General features: G+C 45.9%; 1 protein-coding gene across 3 annotated transcripts in view; it reads left to right on the top strand.

Annotated features, from left to right (window-relative positions):
* Positions 1 to 14,272, top strand: part of MYO7A (myosin VIIA) — a 344,985-nt gene extending 330,713 nt beyond the window's left edge. For all 3 annotated transcript variants that reach the window (XM_077451417.1, XM_077451415.1, XM_077451416.1), the window contains 3 exons: positions 3,307 to 3,390; positions 6,345 to 6,464; positions 9,149 to 14,272. In XM_077451417.1, the coding sequence (XP_077307543.1) occupies positions 3,307 to 3,390; positions 6,345 to 6,464; positions 9,149 to 9,238 (294 nt within the window). In that variant the 3' untranslated portion in view covers positions 9,239 to 14,272. The remainder of the gene's footprint in view (positions 1 to 3,306; positions 3,391 to 6,344; positions 6,465 to 9,148) is intronic.
* The last annotated feature ends 1,252 nt before the right edge of the window (positions 14,273 to 15,524 follow it).

Below are 15,524 nucleotides of genomic sequence, written 5' to 3'. Positions count from 1 at the left end.
TATTTATTGAACCCCCCCTTCTAGCACAAGTTCTGTCTGCTCCAAAAGTGCCCCCTTGCACATACAGCATCATCTTATCCCCCCAAATCACTGCAAGTATGCTTCTCACAACTTGAACAAATCCAAGCACACTGCACATTGCCCCACTAGTGCGCAGTGCACCCATTCAGTGCACATGGCATATCCACTGCACAAATCCAGTGTGCACTGCACATTACATGGCACCCATCGAGTGCACAGTGCACATCGCACATTCAGTGCTCACTACATATTGCAATATACCACTCACTGCACACTGCACTGATCCAAAGTGCACTGCCTGTCACACAGCACACATCCAGTGCATGCTGCACATTGCACTGTAACCATCTAGTGCAAACTTCACAATGCACCCAGCAAGCATCCTCCTTTCACAACTAGCTCTCCCCCCTCCTTCCTTCCCTGCAAGTACCAAGCATTCAGAGTCAGTACAAACCTTATCAGCATGTCCCGTCCCGTTGAGTGCTGTGTGCTTTCTCCCCCCCCCCCTCCCCCTCCTTCTGTCTGTGACAGCCAAGCCGAGGCGGAGGGGGAAGGGGGTTTTAGTCTGTATGTGAGGCAGGAAGAGGGAGAAATACTGCTATACAGGGTAATCGTAGCATGGGAGACCTGAAACTTCTCACACACGCCGGGAGCCAGTCACTGGAACAAGTACCAGAAGTCATTACTGGCGGTGATAGAGCTCACCATCCTTGCGGTCATTACATCAGGCGCCGGACCGGAAGTCTTTCATGTTTGTCTGGGGGCCCCTCCACAGTGGCAGAACACATGGGCCCAGTCGCAAGTGCGACTGTTGCGACCCTGGTAGTTTCGCCACTGCTGTGGGATCTCTCTAGAGCAGTGGTCTCCAAACTGCAGCCCAGGGGTCACGTGGCCATTTGCTTGTTTTTATCTGGCCCTTAGAGCACTATTTCATCTACTGATACCAACTGTGGGGCATAATTCCCCCCACTGACACCAATAAAGGGGCACAATTTCTCCCAATGACACCAACGATGGGGCACAATTTCTCCCAATGACACCAACGATGGGGCCTAATGCCTCCCATTGGCACCAATGATGGGGTACAATACTGCCCACTGACACTAATGAAGGGGCACAATTCCTCCCAATGACACCAACATTGGGGCACAGGTCCTCCCAATGACACAAACAATGGGGCAAAATTCCTCCCAATGACACCAACGATGGGGCACAATTTCCCCCAATAACACCAACAATGAGGCCTAATGTCTCTCATTGACACCAATGATGGGGTACAATACTTCCCACTGACACCAATAAAGGTGCACAATTCCTCTCAATGACACCAACGTCGGGGCACAATTCCTCCCAATGACACCAGTAATGGGACCTAATGCCTCCCACTGACACTAATAATGGGGCACAGTTACTCCCACTGAAACGATGATTGGCATTATTTTTTCCCACTAACGTCAGGACCTTTCTACTCCCAGTGACCACAGTCTTGCCCCCTAAAGCTTGAAGGACAATAAAATGGCCCTTTGTGAGAAACGTTTGGCGACCCCTGCTTTACAAGCTGGAAATCACTGTAGTAGGCACCTCTACGCCGATGATCCCCACTAGCTTACAGGTCCTGTGCTGAGCACAAAAAAATAATAAATAAAATACACACATAAATAGTGATAGTCATAAATAAATAATAAATACAATTATTAAAAATTAATAATAATAATAATAAATAAAGAAGAATGATTACAATAAATGAATTAACCCTAACTTTAATATTAATCCCTAACCCTAATCCCTTACCCTAATATTAATCCCTAACCTAAAAAAAAAAAATTAAGTAAATAACAGCCGAACAAAAAATGTAAATAAATAATAAATAAAAGCAGGTGAAAAGTCTGAAAAACATGGCAACAAATGATAAAACAGATGATATTTTTATTATGAATGCTGCTGCTAGACTAATACACCTCACTAATCGATCTGTGACTGCCGCCCCTCTCTGCCAATCCCTTCACTGGCTTCCCCTACCCCACCGTGTAAAATTCAAAATGCTTACGATAACACACAAAGCCATCCACAACATCGCCCCCATCTACATCACCAACCTCATCTGCAGATATCGCCCAAATTGTCCCCTCCGCTCCTCCCAGGACCTCCTGCTCTCTAGCTCCCTTGTTACCTCCTCTCATGCTCACCTTCAGGACTTCTCCAGAGCCTCTCCCATCCTCTGGATCTCCCTGCCCCAGTCTGTCCGATCAGCCCCTAACCTGTCCACCTTTAGGAGTTCCCTAAAAACTAATTTATTCAGGGAAGCTTATCCCACACCCACCTAACAACTGTCCCCGAGCCACCCCCATCAAATCATTCTCTGCAGCTATTACCTTTTGTACCACCACCCCTTCCCTTTAGAATGTAAGCTCTACAAGCAGAGCCCTCCTGTACCTTTTGTATTGAACTGTAATTGTGTTGTCCCCCCCCCCCCCCCCCACATACATTGTAAAGCGCTGTTGGCGCTATATAAATCGTGTATAACAATAATAATAAAAATATGTTTCTCTATTGACTAATAAAAAAAACAAAGCTCAAAAATGCTCTAAAAACTCTCATACAAAAAACGCTCAAAAACCCTCATACAAACATAAAAGAAAAACTGTCAAAAACGCGATACACAGGTGTAAATGCAGCCTAAGATTCCATTCACATCAGCCCCATTGGGCCAGGTCGGGCTGCTTTGCCCAACCCAGTCCCAACACATAAGCAAGCCAGTGTGCTTTACACCCTATTGCTTCAGTTCACATCAATGTGCTGATAGGACAGTTTGCATTTTCGCACAACTCATTCCCAATGAGCGTTATGTGCACCTTAATGAATTGGTTGATATGGAAGCATAATCACTTTCCTTTTGTAAAAGAAAAATTAAAAAAATCAACAGGTGGCACCCTTCGAAGCTGCACATGCTTCCCCATCGCTCCCTTACTGTCCTAATAAACCACTGAAAGTAAAAAGAAATACCCGGTACTGTACTTCCAGATATAAAGGAGAACGTTACTCTCACTTTTGACCAATGTGGTAGCACTGATATTTGGCGATTGGGAACTTAATCACCCAGCACTGTGATTTGGGGGTAGGGAGAGGGTTCTCGTTTCTGGCTAACATGGTTGAGTGGAAAGAAACTGAATTGGGGGTGAATGCAGCTGCAGTGAAAACAAGCAACCAGGTAATATTTATTTTTTGGGATGATTTGAGCGCACATCTCTGACCTGGAAAACAACTATGTATCTTTTTTTTTATTAGCAAACCACAGAGCCTCATTTTCCAGAAATTCTCCTAATTGCAATTAACAAGCATGGCGTCAGCTTGATAGACCCCAAGACAAAGGTACAGTATGTATATATATATGTATACCCTGCCTTCAATTTCTCATTCTTATAGAATTGCAGTTGGAGCTGCCTTGCCAGCACATCACAGGGAGAATATGATGCAAACTGTGTGGGTGAATGTCAGAGACAGATTTGTAGTTATCACGATTCATGAGTTACATTAAAAAGCAAATGTAACCTTCAGTTTAAATCACCTAAAAAAAATTTTTTTTTTTTAATACAGTCACAGCCTTAGTAGAAAAGCCTGTCCCCTGCCAGCAGCTGCAGAATGGGACCCTTACTGTCTGTGCGGTCGGAGTGGTCTCTCTGCAGAGGTCCAGCACCGCACATGCTGGGTCAGACCTATAGCTCTGCACTCAGCAAAGCTCATGCTCCCTGCTGATTGGAGAGCACTGGCTCTAACTAATAAACCAAAAGGGAACATTTGTAACAAGAGGAACCGGGACACTCCGAGGTGGGCGGAAAACAATCAAAACATGAAATATAGACAGGAGTACTGTTGGCGATTATTGTGTGGCGATATCACAGTTGGACCACCCAAGGTATTTCAGAATTCTGGGGCTGGCTGATCCCACCGCGTTCCACCTGTGACCAAAATGTCACTTTTGGGTGGCCTAAGCAAGGGGCTGTAGTAATGGAGCCAGACCGTTCCTGTTGCAGGCTGACAGCAGTAGGTTACTACCTAGTAATTAGAAACAGCATTATCACATGGCTGTGAGAGCTACTTCAGTTGTCCATTGGGTTATCTATCCTAAACTTGATAGGCAACCCATATCTTAAGATTGACTTAGTGTTTACATACACTTTAGGCTGATCTATTTTACTTGTATATCCAAATTGAAAAGATTATTCATTCCGTTCAATCATACATGGGACTTTAGGGGATTCTCTATCCCCTAAAATGTTTGGGTGATCAGAGACATGTAGTCACAATCTATCATCCATTGTGTATTTCAACAGGCCCTTTCATAAACATAATTGCTGTACAAAGAGGTGGAGGGATCAGCTGCAGCATAGACAGAGGTGGAGGGATCAGCTGCAGCATAGACAGAGGTGGAGGGATCAGCTGCAGCATAGACAGAGGTGGAGGGATCAGGTGCAGCACACACATAGATGGGGGGACCGGTTGCAGCACAGACAGAGGTAGGGGGACAGAGTGTGGCACAGACAGAGGTTGGAAGGGCAGGGTGCAGCAACGGCAAAGGTGGACTAGATGAAGCACACACACAGTTGTGGAGACCAGGTGCACCACTTACATAGGTGGGGGGACAGGGTGTAGCACAGACAGAGGTGAGGGGACCAGGAACGGCATATGCACAAGTGGAAGGACGAGGTGCTGCACAGAAAGAGGTGGGGAGACCAAGCAGCACAACACAGAGGTGGAAGGACCAGGTACATCTTGGACAGAGGTGGGGGACCGGGTGCAGCACAAACAGAGGTGGAAGGACCAGGTACAGCTTGAACAGAGGTGGGGGACCGGGTGCAGGACAAACAGAGGTGGAAAGACCAGGTGCAGTTCAGACAGAGCTGGGGGACCGGGTGCAGCTCAGACAGAGGTGGAGAACTGGGTGCAGCTCAGACAGGGGTGGAAGGACTGGGTGCAGCTCAGACAGAGGTGGGGACAAGGTGCAGCTCGGACAGAGGTGGGGGACTGGGTGCAGATCAGACAAGGTGGGGGACTGGGTGCAGCTCAGACAAAGGTGGGGGACCCGGTGCAGCTCAGACAGAGGTGGGGGACCGGGTGCAGCTCAGACAGAGGTGAGGGACCGGGTGCAGCTCAGACAGAGGTGGGGGACCAGGAACGGCATATGTACAAGTGGAAGGATGAGGCGCGGCACAGAAAGAGGTGGGGAGACCAAGCAGCACAAACAGAGCTGGAAGGACCAGGTGCAGTTCAGACAGAGGTGGGGGACTGGGTGCAGCACAAACAGAGGTGGAAGGACCAGGTACAGCTTGGACAGAGGTGGGGGACCGGGTGCAGCACAATTAGAGGTGGAAAGACCAGGTGCAGTTCAGATAGAGGTGGGGGACTGGGTGCAGCACAAACAGAGGTGGAAGGACCAGGTGCAGTTCAGACAGAGATTGGGAACCGGGTGCAGCTCAGACAGAGGTGGGGGACAAGGTGCAGCTCAGAAAGAGGTGGGGGACAAGGTGCAGCTCAGAAAGAGGTGGGGGATAGGGTGCAGCTCAGACAGAGGTGGGGGACAAGGTGCAGCTCAGAAAGAGGTGGGGAACCGGGTGCAGCTCAGACAGAGGTGGGGGACCAGGAACAGCATAGGCACAAGTGGAAGGACGAGGTGCTGCACAGAAAGAGGTGGGGAGACCAAGCAGCACAAACAGAGGTGGAAGGACCAGGTGCAGTTCAGACAGAGGTGGAAGGACCGGGTGCAGCTCAGACAGAGGTGGCGGACCGGGTGCATAACAAACAGAGGTGGATGGACCACGTACGGCTTAGACAGAGGTGGGGGACCGAGTGCAGCACAAACAAAGGTGGAAAGACCAGGTACAGAACAAACAGGTTGAAAGACCAGGTGTAGCTCAGACAGAGGTGGAAGGACCAGGTGTAGCTCAGACAGAGGTGGAAGGACCAGGTGTAGCACAGACAGAGGTGGGGGACGGGGTGCAGCACAAACAGAGGTGGAGGAACTGGGTGCAGCACAGGCTGATGCTATAGCGCACATTTTCATGGAGTTTAACACTGAATGGAACAATTTTCCTAACCTAGCCAGTCAGTTATGGTCAGCAGGCATCTGATACATAGACATCAATTCATCAAAAGTCCAGAAAACTGACCATCATCTCATGTCTGTTAGTACCTCTCACCATCCTATGTTGCCTCTCCACTAGATGGCATTTAGTGTAACAATAGGAAGTGCCAAGTACCAAGATATGTTATATATTATATATATATATCACATGACACTAGAAGTGTAATGGATGTTCTCCCTGCAGGATATTTTGGCCACCCACCCTTTCACAAAGATCTCCAACTGGAGCAGCGGAAATACTTACTTTCACATCACCATTGGGAATCTGGTTCGAGGCAGCAAACTGCTCTGCGAGACTTCACTGGTGAGCTAATCATGTATTTATTTTTCTCATTCATATAGAACTGACACCTAAAAAACAGGACTTTACAGAGAACATTGACCATTCACATCGCCCCCAGCCCCATAAAGAACTTAAGCTGGTTTCAGACCTCTGTGCTTGGGAAATGCGCGCTAGCATGCACATTATTGCAAAGCCTGCAAATGTGTGCATTGTGGTGCTGTAGTGCCATGCATTCCTAATGGCACCCCAATGCAGCTTGCCAACTCCAGTTTAGCATAATGTACAACGTGCGTTGTGGTGTGCCACCTTTTTTTTCATGCATTTAAGTACATTAGAGAGCCCATTAAATCACTTAAACATAGTGTGAAGTAGTGCATGTTGACATGCTTTGCGTTAAAGCACCACAAAAGTGTGAAACCTAGCCTTAAAGTAAACTTGAACTACAGATTTACTTTAAAGAGTAACTCCACTTTTGCAAAATGAATGTGCATGGGAGTGATTTCAGAATTATCAATTAGCTGCTGCACTTGCAAGGTTCTAATGAGGAAATTGGCAGGGTGATTTAGATGTAATTTCTCTGTGGGGGTATCTCACCAAAAATGAAATTTTTGTTGCAGAGGATGCCAAATGTGGATTTCTGGGAAAATCAGTGAACCGATTGCACAAGCAGAAAATTATATTTATAGGGGCTGTTCTGTACACATCTGTGTACCGAACGCCTCCAGGTTGCCATATTGCGTTGTATTTTGCAGAAAATTACAGTGCTACAATAATGAGAAGTCTTTTTTAATAACAATAAATTGCAATATGACTTGTGTAGAAATTCTATATATACTACATTATATTTTTTATTTGCTATTTTTTTTCCCATGAAAGTGGAGTTACCCTTTAAGGGCTCATTCATACAGGCACTCAGCCCTGTACAGTGTGCAGAGCCATTTGTTCACTTTTCCATCCTAATGCTGAGCTGCGTGCAGGCAGCCCATATTAGTGAATGGAAACGCATCGGATGTATGGACTTGGCAGAGTTGCCCATGTGAATGAGCCCCCCTATAAAATTCATGTAAGTTTTTGCACTTTATATATATTTATTTTTTGGAAAGAGCTAGAACCTTAGTTTTAAGGTATCCTGAACTAAGAAAACTGCCATTGCTGGCCTCTCCCTCTGAAAATGCTAGTGGCTTGGCTGCCATGCTAATCCATCAACACTAATTCCTTCTCAGTTACTGACCTGCCATAAGAAGGGTAAGCAGGGGATCCCCCTTTCTTTGCTGCATATATCTTCCAAGACAGTGAATCATAAAACACAGGGGTCGATTTATTAAAACTGGAGCACTCTGGTGCAGCAGTCCATGGTAGCCAATCAGCTTCTACTAGGGGTCTCCAAACTTTCTAAACAAAGGGGCAGCTTACTGTCCTTCAGACTTAAAGGGGGGGTGGACTTTGGGCATTAGGGAGAGAAAAGGTCTGAAAGAAAATTGAGAAATAATAATACCCCATCATTGGGAGGGATTGTACTTCTTCCTTTGTGTCATTGGGAGGAATTGTACCCCTTCCTTGGTGTCATTGGGAGGAATTGTACCCCTTCCTTGGTGTCATTGGGAGGAATTGTACCCCTTCCTTGGTGTCGTTGGGAGGAATTGTACCCCTTCCTTGGTGTCGTTAGGAGGAATTGTACCCCTTCCTTGGTGTCGTTGGGAGGAATTGTACCCCTTCCTTGGTGTCGTTGGGAGGAATTATACCCCTTCCTTGGTGTAGTTGGGAGGAATTGCACCCCTTCCTTGGTGTAGTTGGGAGGAATTGTACCCCTTCCTTGGTGTCGTTGGGAGGAATTGTACCCCTTACTTGGTGTCATTGGGAGGAATTGTACCCCTTCCTTGGTGTCGTTGGGAGGAATCGTACCCCTTATTTGGTATCGTTGGGAGGAATTGTACCCCTTCCTTGGTGTCGTTGGGAGGAATTGTACCCCTTCCTTGGTGTCGTTGGGAGGAATTGTACCCCTTCCTTGGTGTCGCTGGGAGGAATTGTACCCCTTACTTGGTGTCATTGGGAGGAATTGTACCCCTTACTTGGAGTCATTGGGAGGAATTGTACCCCTTCCTTGGTGTCATTGGGAGGAATTGTACCCTTTCCTTGGTGTCATTGGGAGGAATTGTACCCCTTCCTTGGTGTCATTGGGAGGAATTGTACCCCTTCCTTGGTGTCATTGGGAGGAATTGTACCCCTTCCTTGGTGTCAGTGGGAGGAATTGTACCGCTTCCTTTGTGTCAGTGGGAGGAATTGCGCCCAATCGTTGGGGTCATTCGTAGGAATGAGGAATTGTGCTCCATTGTTGATGCCATTGGGAGGAATTGTGCCCCTTTGTTGGGTTCAGTGGGGGGGAATTATGGCCTGTTGGTGGTATCAGTGGATGAAAAAAAGCAGGTAAAGGGCCACATCTGGCACCCGGGCCACAGTTTGGAGACCATTACCTTAGACAATAAAACCTGGAAGCTTTGACAAAAAAAAAAAAATGGAAGCTGATTGGTTTCTCTGCAGAGCTGCACCAGATTTTGCACTCTCTAGTTTTAGTAAATTACCCCACTGAGTCATTAGATCGGCATGACAGCCAGGCACCTAGAATTAATGCAAAGGGGTCAAAAACCGAACAGCTGTCATACAGCACAGGTCCTGTAACATTTTTTTTCATGACTTTGTCTCTTCAGGGATACAAGATGGACGATCTCTTGACTTCCTACATCAGCCAGATGCTGACATCGATGAATAAACAACGGGGAGCAAAGGGCAGCAAGTGAACTGAGCGGGATCGCTGGCAACTGGCGGTAGATTTGATTCGCTCTGCCAAGCCCGTGGGCTACCCGTGCACCTGGGGCAAGAGCTTTTGTCCTCAGGTATGGAACATGAACAGAGCCGAGTCCCAGACTTCCTCCGACACAGAGACTGAAGGTTCAACTTCCCTGTCCAGTGAGGACGACTACCTGTGACCGACGAGGGCAGTTTTGGTCATGGTTTTGGTTTACATGAAAAGGCCAGGAACCCGGAGCGGATGGACAATAATGATCACTTAAGAAGAGAGTTTCCACTGTAAGGCTACAAAGGCAGTTAGGACTGTTGGCTGTTTAGAGATTTAATTCCAGAATTTAAGAGACCCTCCATTCTCACTAGATCCTCTATAGCTTTTTTTTTTTTTTTTATAAAATCCCTACCATACCTGCAGTCTCCTGGCTAGTCATGTGATATCACAGTTCCTTCCTCTTCTGACAGTGGCAGTGGGCAGTCCCTCCTCCTGGACCAATCAGTTCTCAAGCAATGAGGTGTTATTGTCATTCTGTGCAATAGTCCTGTGAGCCCAGGCTGGTGTGATGAAGTACCCCAGGGATGCATGTCCATGACAGCCTGGGCTCACAGAAAATGGGTTGGATGCCACTGGGTGTCCATCAGCCTGGAAAAAAAATTGGCACCGGATCACAGAATGAAAGCACCAGGGAGGAGGTGAGTATTGCAGCACAAGTTTAAAAGACTAGGTTACATATATTTTAATTTTATTGCAATGATGGAGTTTACCCTTTTGTTGGCCTTATTTGCATCGCACTGGACACAATGCGCTACTAATGAGACGATTTTCAACAACTAGTTAAATCTCTCAGTAGCACAGATTTGATTGCCCATATAGCCTTGACTTAGGCACATAGGATATATTTATTCTAAAGAGAACCTGTCGCCGCAATTTCCATTCTCTACAATATGCATTTATGTTAGCTGCCTCTGTGTAGTCTATACAGAGTTACTGATGCTGCTTATCCCACATAAATCCAGCCTTGGGTTTCCAAGCCGTATAAAGCTATTACCCCTTTTCCCACCTTCAACATCACAATTTCTTTAAAGTGGAAGTAAACCCTCCTATAGTTTTCATCCAAGGAAGCTGCCATCTTGTCCTTTGTTTGTTCTTCAACTGCCATGGTGATGCCATTGGATGGTTTGACAGTTTGGTTGGGTGTATATCCAATGTTACAGTTAACAGTCCCTAAATTTGGCGGAAATGTAACCGTTTTTTTAAAACTGTTAAATCGATGGGTTTACTTCCGTTTTAAGTTGCCCATTTCAACCACTTTTTGAGCCACAGGAAAATGCACATAGGACTGCAGGTAGAAAGCAGAAATGAATTAATCTACCACCTGCAGGTTTCGTTCACCACCATAAAACTGAGCAATAAAGTGAAAACTTCAGTGCACTTTATTGAAAGACCGAATTGAAGTGAAATGAAGAGTCAAAACGGGGAAAAACTACAGCAATTTCATTAAATGTGGTGGTGTCTCTTTTTTGTCCATTGAGAGGCACACTAAGTTTTTCACCTTCGGGTTATACTGCAACCTACCAGAGGTTTGGAGACTTGGAAAAAAACCCCACAGGATTAGCCCTCCTACTACCAGCATGTCTCCATTGTTTGCTAGTGACCTTAGAAGTTGGTTGCCTTTTCTTAAGCTTTGCAGTGTAAGCAACTACCCAATGTTTGTTCATTTGCTCTATCAAATTGCCATGTATATGGCCACTAATACTGCAGCAGCAAGCAAATTCTTCCTAAATTGCAAGTGACAACCTTCTGCCCTGAGCTGCTACCAGTGCACTCTGAGCTACAACTAATACTGGTTAGGAAATCCTTGTGTCTCCAACCTTCCCACCATCCCAGCACTGTGTCCTCGGTAAGTCTGTTCTGTGTTAGATGCCTGTATTTCCCGTTCCACGCTGTGATTCTATCCTCTGACCTCTTTATTACTGTTGCATTCTCTGGTGGCTTAGGGACCAGAGGAAGGAACCATAACCTGTGACAGGGGACACAGGCCATCGACACTGCTGTAAGTGTTGAATGCTAACGAGTCTTAGGCCTCATTTACACTGGGCTGTGTTTTGTCAGCGTGGGGATGGGCAGGTGTTCAGTTCATCTCTGTTCCAGCAGCCCCATTGTTTTCTATTGGGGCATAGTCAGGACCGTTTTTAAGGCAGGGCAAAAGGGGCAGCTGCCCTGGGCCCATTCATTGTTGTGGGGCCCAAAGCAGCTGCCTCATACTTGCCAACTATCCTGGTTTAAATTCCCTCGGCCCTTGAGGTTTTAGTCCCGTGCTGTGTCCCGATATCTCAGTGTGAAGTGCTGCTACTAATGCTGCCCAGCTCTGCCCTATTGTTGTGTACAGATGACTCACCTGCAGACACTGTGTTTACATGCCAATTACTGGCATTCATATTTAAATAGCAATAGCATTCATATGTAAATAGTGGCGGCCGACGGCATTGATATGTATATCATGCCCTCCTGAGGTCATATCCACAGTAATCTCTAGCAACCAAGTAACAAGCAGAAATCATGTACTGTAACCACTAGCTACTAACCAGTGAGCCGTAATGTGTGCTGTAACCTCTAGCAACCAGTCAGTGAGCGGTAATGATACACTGTAACCTCTGGCAACCAATCGCAATAGCTGCCTGATCTGATTGAGTAAACTGATTTTGAGTCTAGCTGCTATTTATTGTATGTCTCAGAGCAGGTGGAGAGCAAAACTGTATGGGGAGGCCCAAGTGGTTGCATGGACACTATGACATCCCTGTGGGTACACAACCCTGAATGCACCCTGGGTGGGTTTGGGGACTTGCACCCACACCCATATGAATGTCTTTTTGGGACCCAGCGGCTTTGTCTGTGCAGCCACTACATCCCAATAGACAACAATGGGGACTGCTGGCACAGGGATGCATGGAATACATGCGTCTCCATATGACAGCAAGGCACGGCCTTGTTCAGGGCATACATGTATTTGCCTTGTGTGAACTAACCTCTCTCAATCAACATTAACTGATTTTAATCCTTATGCTGCTAGCATTAGTAATTAGAAAGGTATATTATATTTACTTGTTTTAAACTTTTATTTTTACATTTCTTCTGTTGTCATGCGTACCCCTAATGCAGACGGTCAGATACTATAGCTGGCGTCTGTGTTCTTCGCCTATAGCAGCCCCCTTTCCCATAAGGCAAGCAGGCCTGATGGTACTCGGTTGCCCCCAGGTCTTATATACAATGATATATCGTGCCTGACTACTACGCCGGGGCAGGCGCGAACTGAGCACAGCAAACAGGTACTTGCGGTTGGAAGACAGGCAGAGTGATTCAATAAGAATCCAGGTACAAGGCAGGCAAGGTTCAGAATAGTCTGGGTCAATCCATAGTCAAAAGACAGGCAGAGTTGAGAAAACAGTTGAGATCCGATCCAAGGTCATAAATAGGGGAATCCAAACAGCAGAGGACAAACAGACAGAGAGCTTGCATGTATTAGACACTCTATCACAAGCATGAGACTGCAGGCTTGGCTGGCTTAAATCAGGTTTGGTCTCCACCCCGAGACTTGCTACATCAATCACCTTGCAGGTGGAAAGACATGACAGGGAAAATGCATCATAGCCAAAACCAGGATGCTGGAATGAGGCCAGCTGCTGCCAAAGAACAGGAGCATTCACACGCTCCTGACAGTTGCTACCTGGTTTCCGGCCTAGGCCAAAGTGATGCTATACATCCCAGGAGTCATTACGGTTTAGTTTTTTTTTTCATTCATTTGGAGAGGGGGAGGGGCTCTCTCAGCTAAGCACACCCTCTGCCTGCATGCCTGAGATAAGGGCAGATGGATTTCAGGCAAAATAGTAGATGAAAAGTAAAGTAAATGCTACATGAATCATCTGCCCTTACTCAAGATGGCCACAGCTAGAAATGCTAGAGGTTTTTAAGTGATTCATCAACACAATAAAACATGAAGACATGGATAAGTTTGCTTTGAATATTAAAAAGATGAATTTTCAGTCTGTGGTTCCCAGGTACATTTAAGTTCAGTTTTAAGCTTGAAGTCTTGAATTTTGGCCATTTAGTCTGTGAGAGAGAGAGATTAAAATGTATTGATTTCCCCATCAACACTAACATTAAAGATAGAGGAATCTCCAATGTATTCAGGCAGCCATGGCACAGGCGGCGGCTGGTGCTGGTGAACACTGACTGCATCTGATAGGATGCAGTCACTGTTTCACTGATAACTTTACAACCAGCTAGGTAAATTTTTAACTTGACTTTTTTTGAGCCAGGTGGTGCTTTAATAGCCACCCATGGCTCGAATTTTATCCAATTCATCAGGAAGCTGCCAAAATTCAAACCATCTATGGCCACCTTCAGAAAGGGTTTCAGCTCTGGAATGGAAGGTGGGAAGGAGACACGGGCCACTGGAGATGTGACCTCCTCAATTGCACGAACCCTTCATCTGGAATTTTTTTGTAAGCTGACGGGGTTGCGTTATCACAACACACACGTTAAGTGCACATGGATTTACACAATGTACTGGTGCAAACGAGCCCCAAGGTTATGACACTCCAGGCAATGTCTCATTTCTGTAACTCTACATAGACTGCACAGATATTTTTGCAGCAGAAAGAGTTAGTGCAAGTGGATATTGTAAAGATTGTGGTGACAGGGTCTCTTTAACATGGTAGCGTTTATAATCTTTCCAATTTCCAGAGCCACAGAACAAGACGAATGCTAAATGGATGTTCCCGAGCAGAAACATGTATGGACATCTGAGAAGATGCCTCCGAAAGATTTAACGGAGCATAATAAATAGAAAACCGATCCAATATATCTCAATTGATGGAGTCCTAGAGAAATGTTACAGTATTTAAAGAGTAATTTTAACAAGATATATTATTTATTTAACTTAAAATGTTGTACCATTTTTGTTTTGAAATGTTGAATTTGGAAAAAGAAATGATTCAGTAAAAAGGACTGGTTGAATTTTAATGACAAATGTGTGGAATATCGTTCTTTGTGGAGGATGGGGTGATAAGTGTTGTGTAGGTGTTTATGCATAAATAGTCTTTTAATTTTAAATATGTGCCAGGGGTGTCAAACTCAATTTCATCACGGGACGCATCAGCGTTATGGCTGCCCTCAATGGGCCAGTTGTATCTGTAAGACTAGATATCCAGAGCACCCCGTCCCTCCTTACATCAGATGCCAAGAGTTCTCCACCCTCTATTACTGTACATCATAGTTCCCCCCTTTATCTTGTGCTGCTGCCAGGAAAAAGTTGGGGGTGGAGCTGGGAAGCAGAAAGTGCAGGCGCCTGGAGGAGGACCAGCTAAGGGCTGGGGTCATCTGCTGAATGCTAAGATGAGGGGGTGCTGCAGAGAGTGAAATTTTTGCCCATTCTTCTTTGCAAAATAGCTCAAGCTTGGTCAGACTGGATGGAGAGCGTCTGTGAACAACAATGTTGACGTCTTGCCCCAGATTCTCAATTGGATTTAGGTCTGGACTTTGACTGGGCCATTCTTATGCCATGTACACATGATCGGAATTCTCGTCGGAAAAAGCTCTGATGGTTTTCCTGACGGAATTCCGCTCAAGCTGTCTTGCCTACACGCGGTCACACCAAATTCCGATCATTTAGAACGCGGTGACGTACAACACGATGGGACTAGAAAAAGAAAGTTCAATAGCCAGTAGCCAATAGCTTCCGTCTCGTAGTTGAATCTGAGCATGCGTGATTTTTGGCGTGTCGGAATTGCATACACACGATCGGAATTTCCGATAGAAAGTTTTTCCGTCTGGAAAATTGAGAACATGCTATCAATTTTTGGCTGGCGGAAATTCGGACAGCTAAATTCCAATGGAGCATACACACGGTCTCATTTTCCAATGAAAAGCTCTCATCGGTCTTTTTCTGTCCGGAATTCCGATCATGTGTACGCGGCATAACACATGAATATGCTTTGATCTAAACCATTCCATTGTAGCTCTGGCTGTATGTTTAGGGTCGTTGTCCTGCTGGAAGATGAACCTCCACCCCAGTCTCAAGTCTTTTACAGACTCTAAGCCCTTGTACACACGGTCGGACATTCCGACAACAAAATCCGTCGGATTTTGTCTGAAACTGGTGTTGCATACACACGGTCGGACAAAGTTGTCGGAAAATTGGATCGTACGTAACGTGATGACGTTATTGCGTTACGACGGGACTATGTTCAGGCTAGTAGCCAATAGCTTTGGTCTAGGAATTT

The sequence above is a fragment of the Lithobates pipiens genome, unplaced genomic scaffold, assembly GCF_037356315.1.
Source record: "Lithobates pipiens isolate NorthernLeopardFrog02 unplaced genomic scaffold, aLitPip1_a1.2 Scaffold_23, whole genome shotgun sequence".
Lineage (NCBI taxonomy): Eukaryota > Metazoa > Chordata > Amphibia > Anura > Ranidae > Lithobates > Lithobates pipiens.
The sequence above is the reverse complement of the archived record's forward strand: the minus strand, read 5'-3'. Positions and strand labels throughout refer to the sequence as shown.